The sequence below is a fragment of the Enhydra lutris genome, unplaced genomic scaffold, assembly GCF_002288905.1.
Source record: "Enhydra lutris kenyoni isolate GAN:26980312 unplaced genomic scaffold, ASM228890v2 scaffoldscaffold51, whole genome shotgun sequence".
NCBI classification, from domain to species: Eukaryota; Metazoa; Chordata; class Mammalia; order Carnivora; family Mustelidae; genus Enhydra; species Enhydra lutris.
Window position 1 is genome coordinate 4292103 of NW_019154135.1, and position 11862 is coordinate 4303964.

General features: G+C 44.0%; 1 protein-coding gene across 1 annotated transcript; it reads right to left on the bottom strand.

The window, feature by feature from the left end:
* Positions 1 to 3876: 3876 nt before the first annotated feature.
* Positions 3877 to 7089, bottom strand: LOC111157044 (chromosome unknown C7orf25 homolog). The gene is made up of 2 exons (XM_022518255.1): positions 6986 to 7089; positions 3877 to 6040 (listed from the first exon to the last, which is right to left on the bottom strand). The coding sequence occupies exon 2, from the start codon at positions 6017 to 6019 to the stop codon at positions 4742 to 4744; it is 1278 nt and encodes a 425-aa protein (XP_022373963.1). The 5' UTR covers positions 6020 to 6040; positions 6986 to 7089; the 3' UTR covers positions 3877 to 4741.
* Positions 7090 to 11862: the final 4773 nt, after the last annotated feature.

The following is an 11862-nucleotide window of genomic DNA, read 5'->3' on the forward strand; positions in this document are numbered from 1 at the left end:
AAACCAGGAGGGAAGAGAGACTAGTAATTTGATTGTATGAAATGCAAAACATTTCCAAGACAAAAGAAGTACCATTAATTCGGGTAAAGTGTATATTCATCAGTGGATCATCACTATTTATTTCCTGCTCAAATCACCAAACAATGAAGGTAAGCAGGTAGATGCTGCTCACCATTGTTAAAAACAAAAATCCACCTGAGTCAATTTAAAGATCGAACTGGCTTTATTCAATGATTCATGATTGTGAAGGATCCCATCTGGCAACAGCAGGGAGATCTGCTGAGCTGCAGGAAAGGAAAGGTTTTTAAATGTGGAAAGGGGCCCAGCACATTTTAAAAAAGAGGAAAGGGGCCCACCAACTCAGCATCCGCTTGTGGGAAGGAAAATCCCAAAGATAAACCAGACCTTGAGAACGCAGCCTGGGGCGACCAGGAAGTCGGCGGGGCCTTCCGGATGGACATCGGGCCCTGCAATCGATCAATATATCAATATCAATATATATCTCTCTCTATATATAGATATTTTATTTGAAAGGGAGAATGAGAGAGAGAGAGAAAGACAACACAAGAAGGGGAGGGTCAGAGGGAGAAGCAGGCTCCCTGCTGAGCAGGAAGCCCGAGGCAGGACTCGATCCCAAGACTCCAGGATCATGACCTGAGCTGAAGGCAATCGTTTAACCAACTGAGCCATGCAGACGTCCCATGTTTGTGCATATATTCTTTTTTTTTTTTTAAGATTTTATTTAATTGACCTAAACCAAAATTTTGCTGCAGCTTTTTAAGGACACTATGTCATGTTTTAGTATCAGAATTATGCTTATATTCCACAAAATGAATTTGAAAACATTCCGGATATGGTGATGATCTGAGATGACTGGCCGAGATGGCACAGATGGGCTCCCGTCCTCCATCAAGGCTCCATGGTCAAGCAGGAGCAAACCGGAGCTCTCCTCTTAGGAAAGGGGCCGGGTGGTAAGGACACCACGGCTGCTGTGTTGAATAGTGTCCACCCCGCTTACGGTGTTGTGCTCCATATTACTTTTTAGAACAAGAGCATTATCTGATATTTAAAAGTAAGCAAACACTTGGGGCGCCTGGGTGGCTCACTGGGTTAAAGCCTCTGCCTTTGGCTCAGATCATGATCTCAGGGTCCTGGGATCGAGCTCTGCATCTGGCTCTCTGCTCAACAGGGAGCCTGCTTCCCTTCCTCTCTCTCTGCCTGCCTCTCTGCCACTTGTGATCTCTGTCAAATAAATAAAAATAAAATCTTTAAAAAAAAAAAAAAGTAAGCAAACACTTATCTAATGAAGCTAACTGACCCTGGACATTTTTTGGAAGTCATTACTTAGTAACTTTAACAATTTTTTTCAATGGCTATTGGTTATTTAGGTTTTCTACTTCTTCGAGTCTAATTCCTATTTCATTGAGTTTTCCAAATTTATCCAAACAGTATACAGATACAGTATATTTCCCTGCAATAATTTATCTTCTCCCCCAGCTTATCCTTTTTGGCCTTATATGTCTCTTCTTTTATGCTTTCTGGTTTTTATGCTTCCTTGGGAATGCCTTGACTTGTCTTTCCATATATGATCTGCATTTATTCTCCAAACTCACCCTTCATTGGAAAGTGAGTCAGCTTGGTTTAACTTGTACCATCAGTCACATTTCCTGTTTGACACCTCAAATTATATTGTGCTATTTATTTATCTTTTTGACAAAGAGAGAGTGAAAGAGGAAACACAAGCAGGGGAAGTGGGGGAGGGAGAAGGAGGACTCCCGCCAAGCAGGGAGCCCGACGCAGGGCTTGATCCTGGGACCCTGGAATCACCACCTAAGCCAAAGGCAGACGCTTAACCGACTGAGCCACCCAGGCACCCCCTGTGCTATTTTTTTTTTTTAAGATTTTATTTATTTATATATTTATTTATTTATTTATTTGACAGACGAAGATCACAAGTAGGCAGAGAAGCAGGCAGGGAGAGAGGAGGAAGCAGGCCCCCCGCAGAGTGGAGAGCCCGATGCGGGGCTCGATCCCAGGACTGAGCCACCCACTGAGCCACCCAGGTGCCCCCCTGTGCTATTTTTTAATGGCAACAGAGTTGCTGTTGAGTCCCTTCTAAATGAGATGAGGATTTTTTAACATGCTTTTTCTTTCACCCACCACTTCACCATAGATTTTACATTATACATCTTCACGTTCATAATCCTTTGGATAGGTGGCTCAGTGGGTTAAAGCCTCTGCCTTTGGCTCAGGTCATGATCTCAGGGTCCTGGGATGGAGTCCCGCATCGGGATCTCTGCTCAGCAGGGAGCCTGCTTCTCCCTTTCTCGCTGCCTGCCTGCCTGCCTACTTGTGATCTCTTTGTCAAATAAATAAAATCTTGGGGCGCCTGGGTGGCTCAGTGGGTTAAGCCATTGCCTTCAGCTCAGGTCATGATCTCAGAGTCCTGGGATCGAGCCCCACATCGGGCTCTCTGCTCAGCAGGGAGCCTGCTTCCTCCTCTCTCTCTGCCTGCCTCTCTGCCTGCTTGTGATCTCTCTGTCAAATAAATAAATAAAATCTTAAAAAAAATAAATAAATAAATAAATAAATAAATAAAATCTTTAAAAAAAATAATCTTTTGGACATTCGCTTTGCTTTATAACCATATGATTCTTTGGACTTGACAGTTTTTAACTGGTATTTAACATTCTTTCAATTTTGCTCATTCTTTTTTCTTTTAATGTGGAACACTTCACAAATCTGCATGTCATCCTTGCCCAGGGGCCATGCTAACCTTCTCTGTGTCATTCCTATTTTAATATATGTGCTGCCAAAGCAAGCACAACTTTGCTCATTCTTTTATTATTTATTTTTCACCTTTGCAGATATAATTTTGGACAGCTGCGGCAGGTCTAGGATACACGAATGTCGTCGTGTGTGTGTGTGTGTGTGTGTGTGTGTGTGTGTGTTCCTAGAGAAGGCGCTACTTCTTACTTTATATTCCAGGATCCAGTGCCCCACTACGTGTCCGTATCTGCTGCTTGCATTATTATGTCATTAGGAACTGTAATCACTGAATGTCCAAAAAAGGAAAATGATCATGGAGAACCACAGCTATGGCCACTTCAGAAATCAGCTTCTTCCAAGAGTGCTGTGGCTGTATACATTCCGGTTGGCAAAGATTCAAGTTCTTCGGTATTAATGCATTGTGGAAAGAAAGGGATAGAAATCTACCTTCTTCCTGCTACTCCCTGAAAGCTCAGGCCTTCGTGCTGTGGCTGGCACACGACAACTCAATAAAGTAACTACACTTCAGTTACTCAACTCCATTTCAGACTAAGAATTCCTTGGAGCAAAAACCAATTCCTCATTTTTTTTTTTTTTAGACCAAATTTTTAAATGCTCAGTACCAAGCACCTTAGTACCTTAATAAGTACTCAAAAAGGCCTAAGCCCAATTTTTAACACTATACAATTTTAGTTGCAAGTTAAATCCACCTCTCTATTCTAAATCAGAATCCCAAGCACAAACTTTTCCCCTAGGAAATGTGTTCCGGGATAGTAATGGAATCGCTCCCAAGAGAAACATTCCCAAGTCTACTTTCGCATTTCACTGCAGTGTTCATGGACATCCTATAAACAAATTCAACCCCTGCCCTCCCAACAAACACTGGGCCTGGAAACTGAGGTCCCTTCTCACAAAACAGCAAAGTTGGCACAAAAGAATGAGGTCAGGCTGTGGCAATGTGTTCTAATACAGGCTCCCACACTTAGCTTGCCTTAATACTTAAGCTCTAAGACTTAATGTCCCAATTTTTAAAATACAGTGAATACGTATCTCCTTTGCTAAGCTACTTTGCTTTGTTGCAAATAAAGCACCTAGGGCCACGTGGACGTAAAAATTTATTTTTAATTACAACTTGTGTCATGCAACAGGCATGGGATCGCCTACCACCATTTCACAAGAGTGAAGTAATGCAGTTGTCACTTGCCACTTGCAAAAGAGAGAGTAAAGGCAGTATTTATAAGTCAAATACTTGCAGTATGGGAAGTCTTTGTACTTAAAAGTAAAATTTGAATTCTTTTAAAATGTTTTTGGTAATTCTTTTACAATTTCCTCAAATTAATATTTTGCATGAAATGTCCCAGGTGTATAGTAGTGGGACTATCTTTCTTTTCACAAAGGTGTATACATCAGTTCATGGGTTTCACATGCCCAGTATTCACTTTATTTTCTTCTATATTAATGTACTCTTTGTAAATGCACGCAACAGAGTATGCCTGACACGAGCAGTCAAGAAGTTTCTTTTCATTCATAATGGCCATAACTTTATAATCAAAAACTAATTATAATCTTCCCAGCCTCAACCCACATGAATGATGAACCAATATAAGGAAAAACAGCTTCAGTTTTCTCCAGGTATTTTATGCAAGACGCAGGGTAGCCACATCCCATGAAATGCCGATTGCCACTAGGGGGATGTTGCCCTACTCGATCAAATAAAAGTACTGTCACACAGCTAAAAGCTTTGTATAGATGTATTTCTGTTCTTGGTTGCTAAAACGTAGGCAGTTTGGTAAATACGCTTGTCTCTTGTGCTTTTTCTACTTTGGGTTATGTATTTTATAGATGACACACACAATCAACTCTACAGGTTAAGAGTGCTAAGTATTATTTTTACTATAGACCTTTTCTTCCTTCCCATTTAAGATGGGAAGACCCAGCCTTTGGTATCAATAACTTATTTCCATGACAATATTTAAAGGGTATCATTAGTGTTCATTGCAGTTGTGTAGTCTTTCCGTAAAGGGGTGGCGAGAGCCTCTTTGCTCTCAGTAAGTGCTCTAGGCTGATGGATAAACACACTAAATTTAACACCCTGGTTGTTGGCAGCTCTGACAAAACCACTATTGGCAGTCATTGTGATGGCTTTTAGAGTGTCTCCTGTCCCAAAAATTGTTAGCGAGCGGCTATTGATTTTTGAACTGGCCACCAGTCTCAAGGCACGCTCAGAAGGCTGGTCGGGCACCACATTAATTCGCTTAATCAGCATAGTGGCCCTCTCTCTCTCCCCAGGTCCTCCTAAGGTATCTAGAATAGACTGAAAGTCTTTGACAGCCGAATGACAGGCAAACAACTCCTTGTCCTTCATAAACGCCTCCAACTGTGGCAAAACCTGCTCCTTCCTCTCTTGCTCTGCTTGTTCCGTAAGCACTTTCTCTTTGAAGACAAAGTGGCAGCCTCCATAGCTGAGGGCAGATACGTATGTGATTAAAGTCGTAATGTCCAGATTCACTCTTTTGCACACATCGACCTTAATTTCCGTTGGAAAGGCAACACTTGCTAGAATATTTTCTCGGTCCACTTGGGTCACCTGCAAAAGTTCAGGGCCCTCGTCGTCTGACTCACTCTCACTGGGCTGGAGCTCTTCTGGGTGATCTAACAGAGAGTTAACGGCTACTATGTCTCCTCTCACAGAAATGCCCATTTCTTTGAGCTTCTCTGCCATGGGGCTGGAGACGCTGTTGTAAAATGCAAAGACGATGTGAGGGTTGCTGTACTGCACTGGCTGCTGGTGACTGGCCTGGAGGAAGTCTTCAGCCTGCTCAATGATACTTTTGTCACCATACTGGCCCCTGCCCAGCCAGATGTTATGAAGAGCTTCAGCCTTTCGGCCAATGGCTTTCACCCACGTGTGACCACCATTTGCAACCACATCCACCACAAGGGTCTGCTTTTCTCCCACGGTATCTGTGTAACCAAAGACATGAAGAACACTAACAACTTCTTCCAAGTTTTCTGCTGATTCCACGATGGCTCTTAGGTGTGTTAGGTTAGTGCTCTGTAGATGGGATTCCTTAATCGCTACTTTCCCGGCTTCTACTTTCTGTAAGAATTTTAACTCTGCCTTCAATTTGCTGCACAGCTTTGCGCCACCTTCTATGCCACCTTTTCTTGATCTAGAAAGTGATTCTGCTCTCTTGATCAGTTCCTTGGCTATGGCGATTCGTTCACAGAGCATGGAGTGTGCAGACATGCTGACAGCATTATTCCTTTCCTATGGAAAGAAAAGAAACAAGGCAAATTGAAACAGTCCTAAGAAATGATGGCAATCAATTCTTCACTGAGGATTATACAACTTCAATCTAGCAACAAAGCTTATGGAGGCTGAATCTTCTTCTGCATGGCTGATTTTGGAGTGACTTCCTCCTGTGACAACTAAGGAAAGGATACCTATATTTCCAAACTCTTCTTTTGGTATGTTGGATTCTGACAAGCTTTTTTAGACCTTTATTTCTTCAGTCTGAAGGTCACGTTCAGCACGTCCCGGGTCAGGGTAAAATGCAGGAGTTCGGCAAGCTGCTACATAAGGAGCTCCCTGATCAGCAGCTTTACTGTTTGCTTGGAGAACAATTTTTATAAAAGGCTCGGAAAGTGAAGAGAGCGTGATTAAAAATATCCACACAGACTAGCTGGTTAGCAAATGGTCCAAACCAAAAGTGTCTCCCAAAATGACCACTCTAAGCCTTTCTGATCTTCTCCTCCCTCGCGAGTGGGTCCCCTCTACCCGACGCCTCGTGCTATCCCACGGGCACACGGTACACCCGCCACGGAATCAAGACTGCCTCGTTCCTGCATCTGACGTCAACCCAGTACATTTTAAAAGACGGAAAGGACCCACCAACTGGGCTCCGGCTCCCAGGAAGGAAAAGCCCGAAGATAAACTAGACCCCGAGAGTGCAGCCCGCGGCGACACGGAGGTCAGCGGGGCCTTCCGGGCGGGCATCGGGCCCTGCAGCCGTACCGGGTCCGCTCGCACAGCTCGGCCGGGCCGCGCCGACTCGGGCTCAAACAGCCCCCGAAGCCAGCGCTGGGCGTGGAGGGCAGGACTGGGGGCGCGCGGCGGCCCGAGTCCGCCCCTCCCGGCCCCGCCGGCCAGCCAACCCCTCCCGGCCGGGGAAGTGGCGCGCCGCTCCCTCCCTCCGCCTCCCCGGCTCCTCACCGGCTGCGCCAGGACCGCGTGCGCGAGCAGGCAAACACGTGCGCGCGCGAGGCCGGGACCCGCCGGGAATGCTCGCCCCGCAGACCCCACCCCACTCCTAGCAGCTGCTGGTGCTCAGCCCGGGCGAGCGCCGCCGCCTCGGGAGCCTCCTGAGTCACGTGGTCCCGCGCCGGGTGACGCCGAGTCCGCGAGTCCCAGGCGGGAGCGTGGCCTCCCGAGCACGGCTGACGCTAACGCGGCCGCCATGTTTGTTGAGGGCACCCGGCTTCTCACACTCTCGCATCAGGAAGAGATCGCGAGTTCGCGGCAACCTCGCCCGGGGGAAGCAGAGATGGAGCTCTCGGGGCCAGGCAGCACTCCCAGTAGGGCGCCGGCCACTCGGTCTCGCAGGCTGACCCCGCGCTTAATCCCTTTAGCTCGGTTTGGACTTTTCCGGGGGCAGAAGTCGTGCATTTTGGTGGAGACTATCTCCCGGTTGCGCCCAAGGACTGTGTTTCTGCCGTCAAGCTCAAACCCCTTACCAAGTGGCAGGCAGTGGAAGAATTTTCGGCTCATTTTAATAGAAGAGAGAACAGAGAGCGTGTTCAAAGGTTTCACGCAAGTGTTAAGTGCTAGAGCTGGGACTCTTGATTCCAAGCCAAAGCACTTTCTACTGCGCGATTCGAAGCTCTTCACAGAAAGTGTGATACCAGAGATGTGCTACCTTTCTGGAGGACATATGATCCAATGACTTCGGAGAGGAAGAAACTTGTATTAGCCTAATAAGAGTGTCCAAAGTCAACCACAGGCTTAGGATTTCTGATATAGTAAAGCTAATTTTAAAAAATCCTTAAAAGGACTTCAAATTAACATTAATCCTATGTATGTTTCCTCCCAAACCTTATTTGCCACCCTTAGGAAAGGAAAAGGAATAAACCCACAAAAGTAACAAGAACAAGAAAATGACTGCACATGAAATGTCAATACATTTTTGGAAGACAAAGAGCAATAACAACACTTATTCAATGCTTATTTTATGGCAGGCGTTATTCCAAGTGCTTTTCACATACTAACTTATTTAATCCTCTTCACAAAGTAAAAGATAGGTATATTTTATTTATTTTTTAAAGGTTTTATTTATTTATTTGACAGAGAGATCACAAGTAGGCAGAGAGCCAGGCAGAGAGAGGGGGAAGAGGGGGAGAGAGAGAGGGGGAAGCAGGCTCCCTGCTGAGCAGAGCCAGATGTGGGGATCGATCCCAAGGTAGATATATTTTAAAGCTAAGACCACCACAAAGGGGTCATCTAACTCAGGCAGCCTCTCTGTAAGCGGAGAAGTTTGCACAGTGGAGCAAAATGTCTGCAGCAAGTGACTCACAAAGCAGAACCCGGAAAGGCCGTGGAACTGCAGGTGCCTAGAAGGTAGAAGGGAGGCGAGCAGTGCAGCTGGACTGAAAATGGGCACTGCTTATAACCCTGTAAAAACAAACATTCAAGTTCTCTCTCAAGTCCAGTGCAGCTGGGCATTTAGCCACCCTTCTCCTGGCAAAAAACTATCATGCTGACAGCAGAGTCAGAGGGCTTCCAGACACATGAAGAAGGTCAATTTTCTGTGGAATGTGAAATACTGTTAGTTCCTTCTCTGCCTCTCCCAGGATGCTGACACTCCTCTTCCTAAGCCCTATTTTTTTCTGGAGAAATTGAGCAAATGGGAGACCACTGAGAAATGGTTTAGAGCAACAACCCCCAGTAAGTAGGTTTGGAACTCACAAACACAGCACTTCCAAACATTTTTCTGTTTGGAATTTTAAGTAAACCAGAAAGTAGAACAAAATGGTTTTTTGAAAGTATTCTGTAACTAGCCTTCTCAGATAAAAGGTAGTTCATTCATGAAACATGAGGACTTTAGGACTTTTTTAAAGGGAGGTGAGAGTGTAAGAAAGAATTTTTCAAAATTAAAAATGATATCCCCAGTTTTAAAATATCAATTAAGAGTAGGAAAGGGTGGGTAAAACTGCACTAGAATGTACAATAAAGACAAGTAAAAAATACAGAAAAAAAAAAGGAAATTTCTCAAACACTAGGAAATTGACCCAGAACTGAAAGATTTTAGTTTCTATAGTGAAAGGGCCTACCGAATTCTCAACACAATGTTAAGAAACCCACAGAAAGGGACACGTCAGTGTGAAATTTCAGAATGTTGCAAATAAAAGGTCGTAACTTCGGAGGGGAAAAAAAGTTATAAAGAAAGGATCTGGAACACATACACAACAGCATTAGGTTTCTGATCAGCAACACTGGAATCTAGGAGGAATGCCTGTAAAACATGGAGATCATTCCTAACCTAGAATTTTTAAACCCAGCCAACCGAGATAGAATATAGTTTCAAACCTGCAACTAGCCTGGAGCAGAGCAGAAAGAGGGTTCCGAGACAGAAACTTCTGGAGGTGTTTGGAGGGGAAGAAGGATGCCGGAGGATTAGGGAGAGAACAGTGAAGATCACTTGACATGATATACTGAGGGAAACGGTATGTAAAAGGTTTTACAATCCTGTTGGGGGAATCTCAGAATTGGTGATAGCTACACAGAATACAAAAAAGTGAAGCAATTATCACCTCCAGGAAATTTATTTAGGAAATATAATAACAGTTTACTTGCAAAGCCATTAATAAAAGCGTTTACACTGAACATTGTGATTTAATTAAACTGAGGCAGAGAGAAAGTGAGGATAGTGGAAGAGTTCTAAATTCTCACCTTGCAGAATATAAAGTCTAAATAGTGGCTAACCTCCAGGAATCCGGAGTACTGCATAAGCCTACTATTTAAAATATGGAAGACAGTACTTGCTGGAATACCTAAAAAAGTTAAAAGTAATGAAACTCAGGGGCATCGCCTCAAATGAAGTGTTAAAATTATCTAACTTTTTAAAATACGCTCATGCTTAGGAAGCTGATTATCACTCACCTGGTATCTGATAAAGATGGGGACTTTAAGGACTAGGCTGGCAGTTTTCATCCATGAACATCAATGAACAGATGAAAACTCCTTTGACCCTCCTTATCACCCAGTCAGAGCCCAGTGAACCAGTACTCAGTAATCACAAAGATCAATATATGAATTTAAACATTTTCCATGTTTCATAAGTAATAATTATTTTGCAAACTTAAGTTTGTGGTTCATTGAGGAACTAGAAAAGAGAAAGGACAGAACACGCGGAGGCAAAGCCTTTAGGAGTGGGAAGATTAAAAATGAACCAAGATCAGAGAGGGGCTGTGAACATTAGGAGCCCTGTGATGCTTAAGGAGGTTTAAACCAGCTCAATTCCACAAGCTGGAATGACTGAAGAGTTGTGAGACATTTAGGGATGGGGTCGCAATTGAATTCCCCAAGAACTGGGAGCAAAAGGAATGGCTTTTCCGGTCAATGCAAGAAGGAACTGAAAACAAAGGTAAAAAAGTGTTCTAGGCTGCATCAACTGAATGACACTTTGCATTTAATGGGGGAAGAGCCAGAGAACAGAATATGGACACAGATTTGCTTCTGTGAATTTTTCCTCCTTTCATTCTGTGGGCTTACTCTGTGAGCCTTCAGTAGGAATTTACAAACACTTTTCTCCTTAATATGCCTGCCTTTACTTTCCATTCTTTGACTTGTAGAATTTTGATATTCCTCTGGTTTTTGAACACTGGACGTTAGAGAGGGCCTGAACAAATCCAAAGGCAGCTAAACCTTACAGAATACTTCAGCATGAGCCCTGCAGACCTTTCATTTGCATCATCAAATCTGTCCTCAGAAAACCCTCTGAGCCAGTAAGTAAAAGAGTTAAGACCTGACCCAAAAACCATTCCTTTCTACTATGTTCTTTCTAGGGTGCTGCTGGAGTCTCAATAGACCAAGAGATTAGATACGGCCTTCAAGACAAACATGCTGATGTCAGAGATCAAGCTGCCACCTCCCATCATAAAGCCGCTGCCACCTACACTAAGATACAGAGCTATCGTGATGGTGGGGAGCAGAACTGGGAATCCTGACCAAAACACTTCAAGGTAAGACTCTGTTCTCCTACACTCAGCTAAATCTTAAAACCTTTTGAGCCACATTTGAATCATGGAACTGCCCATTATGTCTGTTAGTAAGAAATGATGATATTCAGCGGTGCCTGGGTGGCTCCGTCAGTTGGGTGTCTGCCTTCAGCTCGGGTCATGGTCCAGGGGTCCCAGGATCGAGCCCTGCGTCGGCCTCCGTGCTCAGCTTCTCCCTCTGCTCTTCACCCCACTCATGTTTTCTCTCTCAAATAAATAAATAAAATCTTTTAAAAAAAATGATATTCGTAAATTCCGTGCTGTGGGCCACACTAATTTCTCTTATCCTAAAAATGTCTTAAAAACAAACAAAATTAAGCAGTATGTCTTCCTGTATAATGAAAACAGAGGTCACATTATTTGCCTACTTATGAGTCTTAACTGACAGCCAAGGTTGCGATTACATGAATGAGGGAGAGCCTTAAGCCATAGCATTGATGTTTAAGTATTAAGGATTTTATTTCTAGCACTTATGTTCATCCTTGAGTTTAAAAAGTCTAGGAGAATCTAAGGGACTCCTTTAAATACATTTACCTACTTGTGATGGAGAAACCAATAGGAACCAGTCCACCACTTTTTATTTACTTGCCTCACAGATTTCCTATAGGACATTCTTTGGCCTAGCACCCTTCACAGCCCCAGTGCAACCTCAGTGTCCTAGGGTTTCACTGACGTACACCTAACGGTGCCTACAAAACACCTATACTTCCTATCGTCTCACGAATCCATGAAAGCCTGCAGATTCTCCCAGCTCTGAACGCAGTGATGTTTACCAAAATCAGCATTTTGCTTTACTGACACACACAGACAACATCT

Coding starts and splice junctions, on each gene's coding strand:
- LOC111157044 (XM_022518255.1), bottom strand. CDS start 6,019: ATGTCTGCACACTCCATGCTCTGTGAACGAATCGCCATAGCCAAGGAA.